We start from the raw sequence: 20021 nt of genomic DNA, 5'->3' as shown, positions 1-20021 counted from the left end.
TGCTAAGGCTGGTGTAAGGATTAGAGGAGACCAGGTGTGTAGGATGCACAGCACAGTGCCTGGCACATAGTTATTTGAGACTAATGAGACTAATGTTATCTGTTATGTTTGAGTGGGACTCAGAGAACCCACCTAAGTCATCTGCCACACTATGCCAGGTGCTATGTGGGCACTTGGCAATAGGGGGTAACAGGACAGACGCAGTCAGATGAGGGGGGAGACACTGATTAAGATGATCAGAAAGGAAGAAAATAATAATGAAAGAGTATAAGGAGCTATGAGGAGGTAAAGGGGGGACCCTGATCTAGTAGAATCGAAATCAGGGAGGGCTTCCCTGAGGAAGTAAAATTTGAAAGGAGACAGAAAAATGACTGAGAATCAACCAGACCAGGAGACACAGGTGGAAGAGACCAGGGTGTGGTGGCATGTACCTGTGTCCCAGCTACTCAGGAGGCTGAGGTGGGGGGATTGCTTGAGTTTAGGAGATTGAGGCTGCAGTGAGCTGTGATCACGCCACTGTACTCCAGCCTGGGTGACGACAGAGTGAGACCCTGTCTCAAAAATAAAATAAAATAAAATAAAATAGAGGGAAGAGCATTCCTGGTAAAGGGGTGCAGAGGTCTTGTGGCAGGAAAAAGCAAGCCTATTTCAAGTAAATGAAAGTGCTTCACTGTGCCTGAAGGTACATGAAAAGAGAGGAATGAGAGGCTGGGTGTGGTGGCTCACGCCTATAATCCCGGCACTTTGGGAGGCTAAGGCAGGCAGATCACTTGAGGCCAGGAGTTCAAGATCAGCCTGGTCAACATAGTGAAACCCCGTTTCTCTTACAAATACAAACAATAGGCTGGGTGCAGTGGTTCACGCCTGTAATTTCAGCCCTTTGGGAGGCCGAGGCGGGCGGATCACATGGTTAGGAGTTCAAGACCAGCCTGGCCAATATGGTCAAACCCTGTCTCTACTAAAAATACAAAAATTAGCCAGGAGCAGTGGCGCACACCTGTAATCCCAGCTACTTGGGAGGCTGAGGCAGAAGAATTGTTTGAACCCGGGAAGTGGAGGTTTGCAGTGAGCTAAGATCATACCACTGCACTCTAGCCTGGGTGACAGAGCGAGACTCTGTCCCAAAAAACAAAAACAAAAACAAAAACAAAATTAGCCAGGCATGGTAGTGCATGCCAGTAATCACATTGAGTCAGGAAGCTGAGGGGGGAGAATCGCTTGAACCCAAGAGGTGGAGGTGAGTTGAGATTGTGCCATGGCATTTTAGCCTGGGTGAAAGATGAGACTCTTTCTCAAAAAAAAAAAAAAAAAAAAGAATGAGAGAAAGAGACGAGGCTAGATTCTAGAGGGCCCTACAGGCTATGGAACTTTGCTTCAAGGTACTAGGGAGCCACAGAAGGGTTCTGAACAGGAGACTGGCATGGTCGGATCTGCAACAGGCATTCTCATACACTGCTGGTGGGATGTGCGGTGGCGGAAGTTTGATCATCTCTAGCGGAAGTTTGATCATCTCTAGCAAATTACCCACGCCTATAATCTTTGACCCAGGAGTCCAGCTTCTGGAAATCTACAGCTCAATCTGCATACTTGCAAAATGTCTTATGTACAAAGTGATTCTTTGAGGCCTGCTAATGGCAAAAAATGGAAACAACCCAGGTGTCTGTCTATAGGGGACCAGGCACAGTCACAAAAACAGTGCAGGCCAGGCACGGTGGCTCACGCCTGTAATCCCAGCACTTTGGGAGGCCGACGCGGGTGGATCACGAGGTCAGGAGATAGATACCATCCTGGCTAACACGGTGAAACCCTGTCTCTACTAAAAATACAAAAAATTAGCTGGGCGTGGTGGTGAGCACCTGTAGTCCCAGCTACTTGGGAGGCTGAGGCAGGAGAATGGTGTGAACCTGGGAGGCGGAGCTTGCCGTGAGCTGAGATCGCACCACTGCACTCCGGCCTGGGCGACAGAGCGAGACTCTGACTCAAAAAAAAAAAAAAAAACAGTGTTACATAGCTGTGGGGGGAAGAAAAACCGTAAGAAAGAGGAGGCTTTCTATGGAATGATGTGGAAAACTCTCCAGGATGTTACTATTAAGTGAAAATAGCCAAGTACCAGTCAGTATGTGTACCGAGGAACATTTTGGATCTACAATTCTGTTTACTTGCACTAACAGGAAGAAATACGAGAAACTGCCGGGCGCGGTGGCTCAAGCCTGTAATCCCAGCACTTTGGGAGGCCGAGGCGGGCGGATCACAAGATCAGGAGATCGAGACCACAGTGAAACCCCGTCTCTACTAAAAATACAAAAAATTAGCCGGGCGCGGTGGCGGGCGCCTGTAGTCCCAGCTACTCAGGAGGCTGAGGCAGGAGAATGGCGGGAACCCGGGAGGCGGAGCTTGCAGTGAGCCGAGATGGTGCCACTGCACTCCAGCCTGGGCAACAGCGTGAGACTCCGTCTCAAAAAAAAAAAAAAAAAGAAAAGAAATACGAGAAACTGATAAAGTGGTTCCCCATGAGCAGGTAGAGGGGTAGAGGGACAGAATGGGAAGGACAGCAGCAGAGTTGGGAGAGAAATTCCTCCACATTTACCTTTTTATAATATTATTTTGACTTTTGAACTGTGTGACTAGCTATTCAAACCATTTTTTTTTTCTTCTAGAAACAGAGGCTCCCTATGTTGGCCAGCTTAGTCCTGAACTACTCCCGGCCTCAAGCAATCCTCCTGCCTTGGTCTCCCAAAGTGCTGGGATTACAGGCATGAGCCACCATGCCTGGCCTATTCAAACAATTATATTTAATTTGCCAAAGAAAAAGGAATGCAAGAAAGAAAAAGAGAAACCTTCTCCATAACTGGGGGAAAGGGATGCCTCCAGTTCTTGTGCTGCAGGGAGACCAGGGCTGGGATGCCCAGGGAGATCAAGGCAGGAGAAGATGGGGCTGGACTAGGACATGACTATGGAGAAGGAGAGGAGGAAAAGATGGACTCAGGAGATGCTCAGGCAGATGGATAAACAGAACATGGGCTCTGATGCGTGTAGGGGTAAGAAAGAGGCTGCCTTTCATCCCCCACCATCTCCTGCACTCTCTCCCAGCTTTGCTCAAGAAGCCCTGCCTGGGATCTGGCTATAGGCCTTCCCAGGACAGGACAGGCGGTTCCTGGTCCTCACCTTGATGCCCTCGATCCGGAAGCCCAGGGTGGAGGTGGAGCTCATGGTTTCCCTCCACTGCATGTAGCGGGGCTTGGTGACCGCACCCTGGGCATGCTCCTCAGGGGTAGGGGCCCCAGGGTCCACAGCCACCATCTTCTCATACATGTCCTTCCGGGGACGGGGACGTTCCCGTGCCTTCACTAGCTCCTCTTCCAGGTAGGTCCTGAGCACACAGAGGATGTGACAAAGGAAATTACGTAGAACAAACTGGAGGGCTTAACCTTCCTGATAATAAGACATAAAGCCACGGTGAGACACAAGAATGGGCAAATCAACACACGGAATACAACAGAGTCCACAGAGATACACACGTAGAGTTGTGCAGTTTATGACAAGGCACTGCAATTCAGTGGGGAAAGGGAAGTCTTTTCAATAAACAGTGCTGGGTCAACAGGATATCCATATGGAAAAAAGTGTACCTGATCCCTACCTCCCACACACACAAATATTAATTCTAGCTGGAACGTAGGTCTAAATGTGATAGCTAAAACAATAAAGCTTGTAGAAGAAAACACAATATTTGCATGATCTTGGAATAGGAAAAGATTTCTTAAACACAATGAAAAAAACCAACAAACTGGACTAAATTAAAGGTAGGGCCAGGTGCAGTGGTTCACACTTATAATCCCAACACTTTGGGAGGCCAAGGCAGGAGGTTCATTTGAGCCCAGAAAGTCAAGATCAGCCTGGGCAACACAGCTAGACCCTGTGTGGTGTTAGTTACAATGTATATTGGTTTCCGTCCATAGTTCCTGGCTTGTAACTCCCATAGTCCTTGTTACAATCTTTTTTTTTTTTTTTGACGCCCAGCTACAGTGCAATGGCGATGATCTCGGTTCACTGCAACCTCTGCCTCCCAGGTTCAAGTGATTCTCCTGCTTCAGCCTCCCGAGTAGCTTGGACTACAGGTGCCCGCCACCACACCCAGGTAATTTTATTTTTAGTAGAGATGGGATTTCACAATGTTGGCCAGGCTGGTCTCGAACTCCCGACCTCGTGATCTGCCTGCCTCAGTCTTTCATTTACAAGTGTGAGCCTCTGCGCCCAGGCTTTTTTTTTTTGAGACAGAGTCTTGCTCTGTCACCTAGGCTGGAGTACAGTGGCGTGAACTTGGCTCACTGCTACTTCCACCTCCTGGGTTCAAGTGATCCTCCCACCTCAGCCTCCCCAAGTAGCTGGGATTATAAGAGTGCACCACTACACCTGACAAATTTTTGTATTTTTTTAGTAGAGTCAGGGTTTCACCATGTTGTCCAGGCTTGTCTTTAATTCCTGGCCTCAAGTGATCTGTCTGCCTTGGCCTCCCAAGGTGCTGGGATTACAGGCATGAGCCACTGCGCCCCGCCACAGTCTTTTGTTATAATTTTGGGTGTGTTAGATCTCAGGAGCTGGCCTCAAGAAACTGGAATCTCTCTGCCCTATTCCTGCCCTCCTTTCACCTGCCCCAAGGCAGGACTCTAATCTTTCCCCATCTTCCTGACTGTGGGTCTTAGGACCCTCCCCAGAGAGGATCCCACCCTATACCCTGGGGGAAGGAATGCTGTGTCATAAAGCCTCCATAAAAACCCAAGGATTGGGCCGGGCACGGTGGCTCACAGTAATCCCAGCACTTTGGGAGGCCAAGGTGGGTGGATCACGAGGTCAGGAAGTCGATACTATCCTGGCTACAAGGTGAAACCCCATCTCTACTAAAAACACAAAAAAATGGTGGCGGGCACCTGTAGTCCTAGCTACTGGGGAGGCTGAGGCAGGAGAATGGCGGGAACCCAGGAGGCGGAGCTTGCAGTGAGCGGAGCTTGCGCCACTGCACTCCAGCCTGGGCAATAGAGCGAGACTCCATCTCAAAAAAAAAAAAAAAAGGCCGGGCGCGGTGGCTCAAGCCTGTAATCCCAGCACTTTGGGAGGCCGAGACGGGCGGATCACGAGGTCAGGAGATCGAGACCATCCTGGCTAACACGGTGAAACCCCGTCTCTACTAAAAAATACAAAAAACTAGCCGGGCGAAGTGGCGGGTGCCTGTAGTCCCAGCTACTCGGGAGGCTGAGGCAGGAGAATGGCATGAACCCGAGAGGAGGAGGAGCTTGCAGTGAGCTGAGATCCGGCCACTGTACTCCAGCCTGGGTGACAGAGCAAGACTCCGTCTCAAAAAAAAAAAAAAAAAAAAAAAAACCTGCACACCCCTTTCCCCATACCTTGCTCTACACATCTCTTCATCTTTTGCAGTATCCTCTGTAGCAGCACCCAACCTTTTTGGCACCAGGGACTGGTTTTGTAGAAGACAATTTTTCCCATAGACTGTGAGGGGGATGGTTTCTGGATGAAACTGTTCTACCTCAGCTCATCGAGCATCAGTTAGATTCTCACAGGAGCATACAATCTAGATCCCTTGCAGGCACAGTTCACAACAGGGTTAGCCCTCCAGAGAATCTCCTGCCACAGCTGGTCTGACAGGAGGTGGAGTTCAGGCGGTAACGCTCACTGGCCTCCTACGGTGGGGCGGTGGGGCCCTGTTCCTAAGAGGTCATGGACAGGGACTGGGCCGCGGCCTAGGGGTTGGGGACCCCTGCATTATATTAAACCAGTAAAGGTAAGTAAGTGTTCCCCTGAGTTCTTTGAGCCACTCCAGCAAATTATTTGAACCCAAAGAGGAGGACATGGGAACTCCAACTTGGAGCCAATCAGTCAGAAGTTCCGAAGGCCTGGACTTATGACTGGTGTCTATAGCTGGGGGGCAGTCTTGGGGACTGAGTCCCCAACCTGTGGAATCTGACACTATTTCCAGGTAGATGGTGTGGGAATTGAATTGGAGGACATCCAGCTGGTGTCTGTTGCTTGGTGAGTGGGGTTAAAAAACTGACACATTTGGTCACAGAAGCCTTCTGTGCTGTCATTGTTGTGGCAGTGGTGTGAGAACGGAAAAGCAGGGTTTCAGAGCTTTTCTAAACAGCCTGTCTCTACAAAAAGTTGAAAATTAGGCCGGGCGCGGTGGCTCACGCCTGTAATCCCAGCTCTCAAGGAGGCAGAGGCAGGAGGATAGCTTGAGCCCAGGAGTTCGAGACCTGCCTGGGTAATATAGCGAGACCCCGTTCTCCACAAAAAGGAAAAAAAAAAAAAAAAAAAAGACAAAAAAAAAAAGTTGAAAATTAGCTAAGTGTGACAGTATGCACCTATAGTCCCAGCTACTCAGGGGGCAGAAGAAGGAGGATCACTTGAGTTCAGGAGTTCAAGACCGTCCTGGACAGTACAGGGAGACCATGTCTCTATAAAAAATAAAATATAGCCAAACCTGGTGGGACATACCTATAGTCCCAGCTACTCTGGAGGCTAAGGTGAGAGGACTGCCTGAGCCTAGGAGTTCAAGGCTACAGCGAGCTATGAGCATGCTACTGTACTTCAGCTGGGGCAACACAGCGAGACTCTGTCTCAAAAAATAATAATAATACAAATACTATTTTGTTAATCAAAATATGTTTATCAAAAGACTACTAAAAGAGTGAAATGGGAGATTTGAAGACTGTGTGTGTATCTGTGCGTGTGTGTATCTGTGTGTGTGTGTGTGTGTGTATATAGCCTCCAAGAGCGTTGGGATTATAGGTGAGAGCCACTGAGCCCAGCTTGAGAAAGTAATTAGAGTTCACTTCTTGCAGACCAGACTCAGTGGCTCATGCCTATAATCCCAGCACTCTGGGAGGCCGAGGTGGGTGGATCATCTGAGGTCAGGAACTCCAGACCAGCCTGGCCAACATGGTGAAACTCCATCTCTACTAATAATACAAAAATTAGCCAGGTGTGGTGGCGGACGCCTGGAATCCCAGCTACTTGGGGGGTTTACACGGGAGAATCACTTGAACCCAGGAGGTGGAGGTTGCAGTGACATCATGTCACTGCACTCCAGCCTGGGCGACAGAGTAAGACTCTGTCTCAAAGAGAAAAAAAAAAAAGGGATCCTATTCCAAACCCATTGGAATGGTTTAAGTTAATAAAACAGACAGTACCAAGCACCGGTGAGAATCATACATGGTGGTGGGAAGGTACACTGGTACAACCACTTTGAAAATGAACTTGGCACTGTTTTCTTTCTTTCTTTCTTTCTTTTTTTTGAGACAGGGTTTCACTCTTGTTGCCCAGGCTGGAGTGCAGTGGCTCGATCTCAGCTCACTGCAACCTTCATCTCCCAGGTTCAAGCAATTCTCCTGCCTCAGCCTCCTAAGTAGCTGGCATTACAGGCATGCGCCACCACACTCGGCTAATTTTTTTGTATTTTTAGTAGAGAGACAGGGTTTCACCATGTTGGCCAGGCTGGTTTGGAACTCCAGACCTCATGTGATCCACCCGCCTCAGCCTCCGAAAGCACTAGGATTAAAGGTGTGAGCCACCGCGCCTGGCCAGTATTTTCAAGAATGCCCACCCCCTGCCCTCCACCCCTGCGTCAGGGCTGCCCCAGCCCCACCTGCTGCCCATCTTGCAGTCCATAATGGAGGGGCCCTCGAAGTCAGCCAGGAGGTCTTCCATCTGGTTGAAGGTCTGGCCATCCTGCAGCACCATGCCATAGTAGGCAGGCACGAAAGGTCGCAGCGGGTCTTTCATCAGCTGCTCCAGGCTGCGCTGCTCACACTGACAGAAACGTTTCAGAATCCGACCATCCTCTCCTGCCTGGAAGTTCCCTAAAGATGGTAGAATAAATGAGAGGATCAGGAACTGGATCAGGAAGAGAACCTCCCCGCAGCTCCCTGTTCAGGTCAGATCCTGGTCACCATTATCTTGCCCGACCCTCCTGCAATGCTCTTTCTCCCTGCAACTTTTTTTTTTTTTTAATGATTTTAAGATTTTATTTTATTTTTGAGATGGAGTCTTGCTCTGTTGCCCAGGCTGCAGTGCAGTGGTGTGATCTTGGCTCACTGCAAGCTCCGCCTCCCCGGTTTACTACATTCTTCTGCCTCAGCCTCCCAAGTAGCTAAGACTATAGGCGCCTGCCACCACACCCGCCTAATTTTTTTTGTATTTTTAGTAGAGACGGGGTTTCACCACGTTAGCCAGGATGGTCTCGATCTCCTGCCCTCGTGATCAACCCGCCTCAGCCTCCCAAAGTGCTGGGATTACAGGCGTGAGCCACCGTGCCGGGCCGATTTTATTTTATTTTATTGAAATGGAGTCCCACTCTGTTGCCCAGGCTGGAGTGCAGTGGTGCGATCTCAGCTCACTGCAACCTCCGTCTCCCGGGTTCAAGCAATTCTCTGGCCTCAGCCCTGCAAGTAGCTGGGATTACAGGCGCACACCACCAAGCCCACCTAATTTTTGTATTTTTAGTGGAGATGGGGTTTCACCTTGCTGGTCAGGCTGGTCTTGAACTCCTGACCTCAGGTGATCCACTCGCCTCGGCCTCCCAGAGTGCTGGGATTACAGGCGTGAGCCACTGCGCCTGGTCTGCAACTCTTTTTTTTTTTTTTTCTTTTGAGACAGAGTCTCGCTCTGTCGCCCAGGCTGGGGTGCAGTGGCCGGATCTCAGCTCACTGCAAGCTCCGCCTCCCGGGTTTAGACCATTCTCCTGCCTCAGCCTCCCAAGTAGCTGGGACTACAGGCGCCCGCCACCTCGCCCGGCTAGTTTTTTGTATTTTTTAGTAGAGACGGGGTTTCACCGTGTTAGCCAGGATGGTCTCGATCTCCTGACCTCGTGATCCGCCCGTCTCGGCCTCCCAAAGTGCTGGGATTACAGGCTTGAGCCACCGCGCCCGGCCTCGGCCTGCAACTCTTAACAGTCTTGGCCAGGGGCCGGTAAGGAAAGGGTCAATTTTTGTTCTCTGTTGCTTAAACCAAGTCCTGTTCCCAGCACAGGATGTCCTCATGTGTTTTATAATTTTTGATTATACACATGTGATCATCTGTGATTGGAATCCTGTGAGATCTAAGTCCAGAGCATCACTCTCGAGTGGATTTGCTTTTGCTACTGCCTGAAGTCCCAAGGTGCTAACAACCAGGGCCTATTTAAGTTAATTTATAGATCAAGCATTTCCTGGACCATGCAGAGAGTATAGATTATAATAATTCTAACTTCTTCTTGTGGCAAGCTGTATTTTCAGATTATATTTTCTTTTTCTTTTTTTATTTGAGAGGATCTTACTCTGTCACCCAGGCTAAAATGCAGTGGTGCAATCATAGCTCAGTGAAGCCTCAAGCTCCTAGACTCAGGTGATCCACCTCAACCTCCAGAGTAGCTGGGAGTACAGATGTGCACCCCCAGCACACCCAGCTAATTTTTTTTTTTTTTTAATTGTAATGCCGGGTGAGGGGAGTGTTGCTATGTTGCCCAGGCTGGTCTCAAATTCCTGGCCTCAAATGATCCTCCCATCTCAGCCTCCCAAAGTGCTGTGATTATGTCCAGCCTGGATTACATTTTCCAAAGTTGGCTACGACAGTATCTCCTGATCTCAGTGGGTCTCAGACTCACTCCTGATCCTGCTCTTCTACAATTTTCCCATCAAGGAGTATACTCTTAATTGCTCTCCCAAACTGGGTGCAGTGGCTCATGCCTATAATTCCAACACTCTGGGAGGTTGAAGTGGGAGGATCCTTTGAGGTCAGGAGTTCAAAGCTACAATGAGCTATGATTGCACCACTGCACTCCAGCCTGGGCAACAGTGAGATCCTATGTCAAAATTAAATGAATATATAAAAAATATATTGCTCTCCCATTAAATATGGGAGGGTTTATGGCAGAAGTGCTACTGTATGACTTCTGTTGGCAGAGACACTTACCTTCAAGGCAGTGCTGAACTGTCTTGTTAGAAATCTGAGTACTCTGAGGCCACCATACTGTGAGGAAGCTCAAGTAGCCACATGGCAAAGCCACGTATAGGCTTTCCAGGTGGCAGCCTCATCTGAGACCCCAGCCGATAGCCAGCGTCAATCACCAGGCATGTAAGTGAATGAACCTCCAAAAGTTTTCAGCTTGTAGCCTCCAGGTGTCCGTAGCTGAGTTCCCAGATATTGTGGAGCATTGAAAAGCCATCCCTGCCATCCTGTCTGAATTGCTGACCCAAAACTTTTGAGGTTAATAAAATGGTTGTTTTAGTCTACTAAGTTTTTTTTTTTAACCATCACTAAGTTTTGGGGTTTTTGGGTTTTGTTTTTTAATTATTTTATTTTAGGCCGGGCGCGGTGGCTCAAGACTGTAATCCCAGCACTTTGGGAGGCCGAGACGGGTGGATCATGAGGTCAGGAGATCGAGACCATCCTGGCTAACACGGTGAAACCCCGTCTCTACTAAAAAATACAAAAAAAAACTAGCCGGGTGAGGTGGCGGGCGCCTGTAGTCCCAGCTACTCGGGAGGCTGAGGCAGGAGAATGGCGTGGACCCGGGAGGCGGAGCTTGCAGTGAGCTGAGATCCGGCCACTGCACTCCAGCCTGGGAGACAGAGCGAGACTCCGTCTCAAAAAAAAAAAAAAAAAAAAAAATTATTTTATTTTATTTATTTTTTATTTTTTGAGACAGCCTTGCTCTGTCGCCCAGGCTGGAGTGCAGTGGTGCTATCTCCACTCACTGCAAGCTCCGCCTCCCGGGTTCATGCCATTCTCCTGCCTCAGCCTCCCGAGTAGCTGGGACTACAGGCACCTGCCACCACGCCCAGCTAATTTTTTGTATTTTTAGTAGAGATGGGGTTTCACCGTGTTAGCCAAGATGGTCTCAATCTCCTGACCTCATGATCCACCCGCCTCGGCCTCCCAAAGTGCTGGGATTACAGGCATGAGCCACCGCGCTCAGCCAGTCTTTTTTTTTTAATTGAAACGGTGTCTCACTATATTGCCCAGGTTGGTCTTGAACTCCTGGGCTCAAGCGATCCTCCTGTCTTGGCCTGCCAAAGTGCTGGGATTACAGACGTAAGCCACCGTGCCCGGCCTCACTCTTTATATACATTTTGATTTTAACTCTTCAGTTAACCCTGCAAGGGACGTAACATTATCTCCACATTAACAGATGGGGCAGCTGAGGCCCAGTAAAGCAAAGTAACTTGCCCAAAGTCACCCATGAATACAGAGCAGAACTAGGGTTTGAGCCCAGGCCCATCTGTCCCCACAGTTGAAGCTCCCTCTCTCCACCAGAATAACAGGGAATAGCCCTCTGTTCCTGACATACAAAGGGCCAGGCCCAGGCCTAAGCACTGCCCATAACAGTCCCATAAGGCAGGGACTGTCACCAAGCCCATCACTAGGTGGGGGAACTAAACTACAGAGAACATCCCTTTCCCTGGCCCAGGAGACTCTGCCCAGCCCCGCCCACCACCGCCCCACTCACCAGCATGTCCGGAAAGCTGGACCCAGGGGTAGTGTTTTCGGAAGGAGACCACGAAGGGCGAATACTTCAGAACTGTCTTCAGCTTCTTCCAGGGTTTGCTCTGTAGCGGGCAGAGCAGGGCGGGGTCAGGGCCAAGGCCAGGGAAGGCAGGGGCTAGGGGTGCTGCCATGAGCAGGAACGAAGGGGGACCCGCAGTCTTTCCAGGGCTGGAGGCTTCCTGGGATCACTGTTCCCAGGCTTGTTGGGGTAAGTGAGGCCCACTTAGTTCATCTATCACAAGATCACCTAAAGCCCTCAGTAAAATATGGGAAATTCTTTGTCCATTTCTCCCTCTCTGTCATCACTTTCTTTGTCACTATGTCTCTCTGTCTTTCTCTTATGAGTAAGGATCTCATGAGTAAGAATAGACTAGGTTTTGTTGTGATAACGACCAACCCCTATATCTTCCACTGCACATACACAGTCCCAAATCTTTTTTTTTTTTTAATTGAGACAGGGTCTCGCTCTGTCACCTAGTCTGGAGTATAGTGATGCGATCTTGGCTAACGGCAACCTCTGCCTCCCAGGCTCAAGTGATCCTCCTGCCTCACCCTCCTGAGTAGCTGGGACTACAGGTGCATGCCACCACACCTGGTTAATTTTTGTACTTTTAGTAGAGACAGGGATTCACCATGTTGCCCAAGCTACTCTCAAACTCCTGACCTCAAGCAATCTGCCTGCCTCAGTCTCCCAAAGTGTTGGGGTTACAGGTGTGAGCCATTATGTCGGGCCCAGTCCCAAATCTTGAAAGCCCCATCTCTGTCCCTAAACCAGGTCAGATCTTCTGGGGAAAACGATAGACGCAGGAGTTGATGGATGGAGATGGGCCACAGAGAGAGACAGAAACAGACACAGAGAGACATGGACAGCGACAGAGACTGTGGCAGTCATGAGAGACGTTTACCACATAGCTCCAGCTACTAGTCCAGGGACTCCCCTGCCCTCCTGAACTGGGGATTGTTGTGCTTTTTTGTTTTGTTTTGTTTTCATTTTTAGAGACTGGGTGTCACTCTGTCACCCAGACTGCAGTACAATGGCGCCATCACAGCTCACTGTAACCTCCAACTCAAGCGATCCTCCCATCCCAGCCTCCTGAGTAGCCAGGACTACAGGCATGTACCACCAGGCCCGTCTATTTCACGACATCTTGCTATGTTGCCCAGGCTGGTCTTGATCTCCTGGCCTCATGCAATCCTCCTATCTTGGTCTCCAAAGTGCAGGGATTATAGGTGTGAGCCACCACACCTGGCCTTGCTTTGGCCAATAAACTGTGAGCAGGTGTGTCACTTTTGGGTAGGAGCCTTAAGAACCAGTTTATGACTCTCCACGTTTGTTCCCCTGTGGGTGAGGGAGTAAGAAGAGAAATGGAAGCTCCCTCAGCCTGGGCCCCTGAGTGAAGACAGCATGAAGCAGAGCCCCTGACCCACCACTGACCTGTGACCAATGTGTAATATAAACCAAAATAATCCTTTGCTGTTCTAAGTCACTAAGATTTGGGGGCTGTTTGTTACTACAGAAAATCCTGACCTACCCTGACTAATGCAGAAACAGGTATAGAATTGCTAAAAGAGAAAGAAATAGGCCTGGTGTGGTAGCTCATGCCTGTAATCCCAGCACTTTGGGAGGCTGAGGCAGGCAGATCACCTGAGGTCAGGAGTTTGAGACCTGCCTGGCCAACATGGTGAAACCCCATCTCTACTAAAAACACAAAAATTAGCCGGGTGTGGTGGTGCACACCTGTAGTCCCAGCTACTCGGGAGGCTGAGGCACCAGAGTCGTTTGAACCCAGGAGGCGGAGGTTGCGGTGAGCCAAGAACACACCACTGCACTCCAGCCTGGGCAACAGAGCAAGACTGTCTCAAAAACAAAGAAACAAACAAACAAAGAAAAACAAATATAGGAAGACTAAAAGAGAAAGATACAAAGTAATGATAAAAAGAAAAAGATGAATAGAAGTAGAGAAAGAAAGAGACAGAGAACAAAGGAAACCACAGAAGCAGTGGGTACGGTGACTTACGCCTGTAAATCTCAACACTGGGAAACCAAGGTGGGAGGATCACTGAGCCCAGAAGATTGAGGCCAGCTTGGGCAACATAGTAAGACCCCGTCTCTGCAAAATATTTAAAAATTAGCCAGGCGTGGTGGCATGCACCTGTAGCCCCAACTTGGGAGGCTGAGGCGGGAGGATCACTTGAGCCCAGGAGGGCGAGGCTACAGTGAGCAGTGATTGTGCCACTGCACTCCAACCTGGGTGACAGAGCGAGACCCTGACTCAAAAAAATATGAAAGAAAGAAAACTAGAGAAGCAAACAGAAAACAGGGATTTTGTTGTATCATGCTGACTAAATTATAAGCTTTTTTTTTTTTTTTTATTTTTTGAGACGGAGTTTCGCTCTGTCACCCGGGTTGGAGTGCAGTGGTGCGATCTCCGCTCACTGCAAGCTCTGCCACCTCCTGGGTTCATGCCATTCTCCTGCCTCAGCTTCCTGAGAAGCTGGGACTACAGACGCCTGCCACCACACCCGGCTAATTTTTTTTTGTATTTTTAGTATAGACGGGGTTTCACCATGTTTGCCAGGATGGTCTCAATCTCCTGACCTTGTGATCTGCCCGCCTCAGCCTCCCAAAGTGCTGGGATTACAGGCGTGAGCCACCGCGCCCGGCCACTATGAGCTTTTTGAGACGGGGTAGTGTCTGATTCATGAACATATATACACACACAGGAATACCTTCTGTGCTCCACAAGCACGTCAAGTCCCTTAGCAAGTACTGGGAGAGTAGGTCACCTCCAGAGAAGGAAGTTGTATGGCTCATCCCCCTCCTACCCCAGGATCAGGGGCGTGTTCATCTCTCCAGCCCCCTCAGAACCCAGCCACCTAGCAGACATCTCTGGGACAGTGGGAAGCTTGAGAGGGAGTCAGGGTGTTGGACTTCAGGGTTCAGGAAGGGCTAGTCCCTCCCCAATCCAGCTGCCAGCCCTGGGGAAAAGATGATTAATAAAGGTTCCTGTTTACTAAGTACCTGGAACATTCCAGGCACAATGACAAAGACTTAGTGTGCCACAACCTACTTAATTTCTAAAAACACAACCCCAGGGAGATTATGGTCTCAGTGTTACAGAGGAGGAAACAGAGGGTCTGAGAGGTGAAGCCACTTACCTAGCATCACCCCACACAGCGCTGGGGTTCTACCTCTGGTTGGATCCCAGTGCCTTGGAGCTTATCCCCTATACTCTTGCTGCACTACAAGCTCATGAGGGCAGAGACTGGGGTTGTCATGGTTATGATTATGTCCCCAGCACATGGCCTGGCACACAAAAGATGCTCCAGAAACATTCTTTGATGCTTGGACTGAAGGATGTTAGTCGAGACTTTTTTAATCGTAATTTTTTTTTTTTTTTTTTTGGAGACAGGATCTCACTCTGTTGCCCAGGCTGGAGTGCAGAGGTGTGATCGTGGCTCACTGCAACCTCTGCCTCCCAGGCTCAAGTGATCCTCCTGCTTTAGCCTCCCGACTAGCTGGAAAACAGGCATATACCACCACACCTGGCTAATTCTTTTTTCCTTTTAGTAGAGACGAGGTCTCACTATGTTGCCCAGGGTGGTCTCAAATTTCTGGGCTCAAGCAATCTTCCCACCTCAGCCTCCCCAAGTGCTGGGATTATAGGCATGAGCTTATAATCTACTCAAAATACAGAAATGAGCCAGGAGTGGTGGCGGGCGCCTGGTGTCCCAGCTACTCAGGAGGCTGAGGCAGGAGAATCACTTGAACCCAGGAAGCAAAGGCTGCAGTGAACCTGGCCCCTTAGTCATAAATTTAATATCTTCTCTCTGTTTTATGCTAGCTCTGGGCCAGGCACAGTGGCTCATGCTTGTAATCCCAGCACTTTGGGAGGCTGAAGTGAGCGGATCACCTCAGGTCAGGAGCTCAGAACCAGCCTGGCCAACATAGTGAAAACCTGTCTCTACTAAAAATACAAAAATTAGCCAGGTGTGGTGGCGTGCGCTTGTAGTCCCAGCTACTTGGGAAGCCGAGGCAGGAGAATCACTTGAATCTGGGAGGCCGAGGCTGCAGTGAGCCAAGATCTCGCCATTGCACTCCAGCCTGGGCAACAGAGTGAAACTCCGGTCCCTCACCACCACCCCCACAAAAAAAAGTTAGATCTGATGGCTTATCTGGGCTTTCTCAGACTTTTTTCACGATGGCCTCAGCTTATATGCCCTGTCCTCCAGGAAGCCCTCTCTGATACCCTATGTCTGGCCAGTGACCTCCTCTGGGCTCACACATCCTCCTGACCACTCTGAACTGTGACCGTCTGCTGATAGGTCTGTCTCTCATGGGCCTGGGAGCTCCATGAGTGTCTTGGTCACTGCTGTTTCCCCAGCAAAGTTAACATAGGACAAAACACATAGTACGGGCTTAGGGAGTGATTTTTGTCTGAGTAGAAGAACAGGATAGCACACCTGTAATTCGAGCACTTTGGGAGGCCGAGGCAGGAGGATCGCTGGAGCCCAGGAGTTCAAGGCCAGCCTGGGCAAGAGAGCGAGACCCCGTCCCTAGCAAAAAAAAGAAAAAGAAAAGGAACACAATTAAAAAAAAAGAAGGACAGCATGGTGAGAAGGAAGGAAGGAGGAAAGAGAGAAAGGAAGCTGAGCCTTTACGGTCAGATGGGATTTCAAAATTAAGGGAGAAGGAAGCAAGAGTATGCTGGGCAGTGGGAACGGCTTGAGCAATGCATGGAGGCAGGATGACAGCAGGGTGTTCAAGGAACAGCGTGTACTCAGGCCTAGTTACAGCAGAGGGGGTCAGGAGGAGGGAAGGAAGCCGATTCTGGGAAGGCGCCTGGAGACCGGAGGTTCTGAATGCAGCACTGAGCCCCTGACTGCTCTCAGAGAGGGCACCTGAGCAGACAGAGCTGGGCCATAGAGGCAGATTCTGGCAGGATGAGAAAAAAACTGAAGATAGGGAGCCCTGGGAGGGAGACAAGTTAGGAACAGATCCACACACTGCAGAGTTTAAATGACGGGTTTGAAGCTCAGTCAGAACTGAGTTAGAATCCTGGCTCTGACTTGATGTGGCCAACCCTAAGCAAAAAGAATCTCACCTCTCTATGCCTCAGCTTCCCCATCTGTTTTTTCTGAGACCGAGTCTTGCTCTGTCACCCACCACCCTGTTGGAGGGCAGTGGTGCAATCTCGGCTACTGCAACCTCCGCCTCCCACATTCAAGCGATTCTCCTGCCTCAGCCTCTGAGTAGCTGGGATTACGGGTGCCCACCATCACATACCTGGCTAATTTTTGTATTTTAGTAGAGACAGGGTTTACCATGTTGGCCAGGCTGGTCTTGAACTCCTGACCTTAGATGATCCCCCTGCCTCGGCCTCCCAAAGTGCTGGGATTACAGGTTTGGGCCACTGAGCCTGGCCCCCATCTGTTGAATGGAGACAATCTCACTGCTATCGTAAGGATTCAAAGTTAACATATATAAAGCCCTTAATTAAGACAGATGCTATTTTGAGATAAAAAATGACAGGAAAAAAGTTTAACAACAAAAAAGACCAAAAAAAAAAAAAAAAAAAGGAAGAAGAAAAAACTTAAAACAGTGCCTGGTGTACAGTAAGGATTAGAATCCAATCTGCATTTCCCAAGGTGCATATCCTTGGACAAGTGACTTGACCTCTCTGTGCCTCAGTTTCCTCATCCGTAAAATGGGATAATAATAGTATCTACCTCAGCCAGGCATAGTGGCTCATGCCGGTAATTCCAGCACTTCGGGAGGCCAGGGCAGGTGGATAACTTGAGATCAGGAGTTTTGAGGCCAGCCTGGCCAACATGATGAAATCCCGTCTCTACTCAAAATACAGAAATGAGCCAGGAGTGATGGCGGGTGCCTGGTGTCTCAGCTACTCAGGAGGCTGAGGCAGGAGAATCACTTGAACCTGGGAAGCAAAGGCTGCAGTGAGCCGGGATCACACCACTGCACTCCAGCCTGGGCAACAGAGGGAGACTGTCTCAGATTAAAAAAAAAAAAAAAAAGCATCTACCTCATTAGCACTGCTGTGAGGAGTGAGTTAATAAAAGCACAACACTTAGCACAGGGCTAAACATGAGTGAGTGCTAGTTGTTGTTGTTGTTATTATTATTATTATTATTATTATTCACCCACTTCCAGCCCAGCTGTTCTGAGATGCCAAGGAAGTGAGAGGGCAGGCAGAGAGAAAAAAGCAATGGGGCCCAGGAGTGTCAGCCTCTGCGCACGGGCACAGGCAGGTTAAGGCAGGTCTGTCTCTCACAGCTAGGGCCACATGTGTGAACACGTCCCCAAGGAAGGCATGTGGGGTGATGGGGGCTCAGAGCAGACTCCAGCCAGGGGCCCCAGAGCAATGAGAGGCCTCAGCAGACAAGCTGGCAAGCTGATGGACTCCCGACTCCGCTCCCAGCCCCACGTGAGGCTCTCCAGTTTTACGCCGGCCTCTGCTCTGTCCCGCCCTCCCTCAACCTGCCCCGCCAGCCCTCCTGATTCACCAGGGGAGAGCCACACCCAAGCTGGGGGTGAGGGTGGATGAAGTAAACAAGAGTGTGCAGGGGGGCTCCTTGCGGACCTAGGGTCACAGGGGACACCAGGTGAGCTCCCGGCTAGGCCAAGGATCGTTTGGCGTTTGGACTTCACACAGCCCTTTTGCTAATCTGATGAAAGCTGGGGGAATCGCTTTGCTCCCTAGAAAAATGTACATACAAATGGGCTAAGGGGTGGTGAAGGTCTGTGACCCTTTAAGGCAGCCACAGGCCCCAGATTAAGAAATGTGGGGTAGAAAGTGCACCCTGCCTGTCTCCCTATTCCAGTGTTCTTCAGATTCCAGAGGATGGGACAGATGTCAGACCCTCACTGCAACAATGTATGTGAACACGCACAGCAATTTCAGGGGCTCCGGGGCCCCATGATTTCAGGGCCCTACAATTTCAAGGGCTCCGGGGCCCCATGAAGTCGGTCAGTGGCCCTCCATTGTAGACCCCCAGGAGTGGAGACAGTACAGGCAGAGGAAAGGCGAGAATGAAAAGGGGGTGCCTGTAGTGAATTAGTAACCTGGCTGTCAGAGAGAGGAGGTCAGTGGATGGAAGAGGTTCCTGGAGATGAAATTGCTGGTGGGCAACTAAGAGTAAATGGGTAGAGAACTTCCTAAGCAAAGGCAGGGGAATAAGGAGTTTTGGGGGATGTGGCTCAAAAGGGCAGGATGGGTCCCACTCACCCCAGACCTGTCCTCAGGATCGCTGGCACCTCCGCCCCCGGCCACCACGTCATCCTCAGACTCGTCGAAAGAAGAGGCAGAGGAGAAGCCGCCACTGCCCCCCTCAACCCGGGAGGGGGGTCCCACTGATTGGGCCTCAGGCTCTGGGGTCTCAGGGGTGATGATGAGGCGGGGCACAGGGCACAGAGGGCTACACTTCAGGTCAGAGTACAGGTGAGTCACCAATTCCTCAGGTTCTGGTTCCTCTAATGGGCCATCCTCAGGCTCTCCCAAGAGGCAGTCTGTCCCAGGTGCTGTCTGGGAACCATCAGTGCTAGGTTGTGTCCAGGAGCCATCAGTATCCTGTTGTGTTTGGAAACCACCAGTGCCAGGCTGTTTCCTGGCTGTTTCAGTATCCTGTTTTTTCTGGGAGCCATCAGTGTACGGCTCTGTCCAGGGACCTTCAATATCCTGTTGTGTCCTGGAGCCATCAGTGTACAATTCTTTCCAGGAGCCATCAGCACTTGGCTCTTTTGAGGGACAGGCTCCTTCTGGGTGAGTCTGGAGGTTGGAACTGTTCTGGTGGGTCCAGAGGTTATCAGCCCAGGACTTGACCCTCTCTGGCTGAGTCTGTGACCCATGTGTTTCCAGCTCTGTCCAGGGCCTATCAACCCCTGGCTGTGTCCAGGGGCTGGCCTCCTCGGGCTGAAACTGGAGGTCGGACCTGCGCGGATCAGTCCAAAGGCCATCTGTCCCGGCCTCCGTCCAAGGACAGGTCGTCTCCAGCTCTGACCAGCTCCTTTCTGGATGCGTCCGGAGGCTGGACCTGTCTGGCTCCGTCTTTTGCTTGGGCCTCTCGGTCTCTACTCCAAGGCCAGCTGCCGAGGGCTCAGTCTGTCCGTCTGTCCAGAATTCTGTCTGCGAACTCTCTGTCCCGGGCGCAGGCCCGAGGCCGGCCCTCTCAGGCTCGCTGTGGAGGCTGGACCCCTCAGTCCGGGCCCAGGGCCCGCCCCCCTCCGGCCGCCCCGCCGGGGCCCCTGCGCCGGGCCCAGGTCGCTGCTGTCCCGGCTGCCGCCGCCGCCCTCCTCGCGGCGCCTCTAGTCCCATGCGGGCCGCCACGGGCAGCGCCCCAGCCTCCGCCTCGCTCAGGCTCCCACGGCACGGGCAGCGCCTCATGCCCGCTCCTTCGGTTCGGGCTTCGGCCGACCCGGCCACTCCTATCCCTTTAAATCCTGCGAGGGGTGTGGCTGGGGAGCCCCG

The 20021-nt window shown here is 50.7% G+C and overlaps 1 protein-coding gene across 4 annotated transcripts in view; it reads right to left on the bottom strand.

The window, feature by feature from the left end:
* The window catches only part of ITPKC (inositol-trisphosphate 3-kinase C), a 25949-nt gene extending 5988 nt beyond the window's left edge, over positions 1 to 19961 (bottom strand). For 3 of the 4 annotated variants that reach the window (XM_045379205.2, XM_045379206.2, XM_045379207.2), the window contains exons 1-4: positions 18783 to 19961; positions 11498 to 11597; positions 7658 to 7871; positions 3166 to 3370 (exon numbers count right to left, since the gene is read on the bottom strand). In XM_045379205.2, coding sequence (XP_045235140.2) covers positions 3166 to 3370; positions 7658 to 7871; positions 11498 to 11597; positions 18783 to 19937 — 1674 coding nt within the window. In that variant the 5' untranslated portion in view covers positions 19938 to 19961. Of the gene's footprint in view, positions 1 to 3165; positions 3371 to 7657; positions 7872 to 11497; positions 11598 to 15558; positions 16773 to 17474 lie in introns of those variants that run through there. The other variant, XR_012427615.1, reaches the window with a different exon arrangement.
* Positions 19962 to 20021: the final 60 nt, after the last annotated feature.

This window comes from Macaca fascicularis, chromosome 19, assembly GCF_037993035.2.
Source record: "Macaca fascicularis isolate 582-1 chromosome 19, T2T-MFA8v1.1".
Taxonomy (NCBI): Eukaryota; Metazoa; Chordata; class Mammalia; order Primates; family Cercopithecidae; genus Macaca; species Macaca fascicularis.
This window is presented reverse-complemented; position numbering and strand designations above follow the sequence as displayed.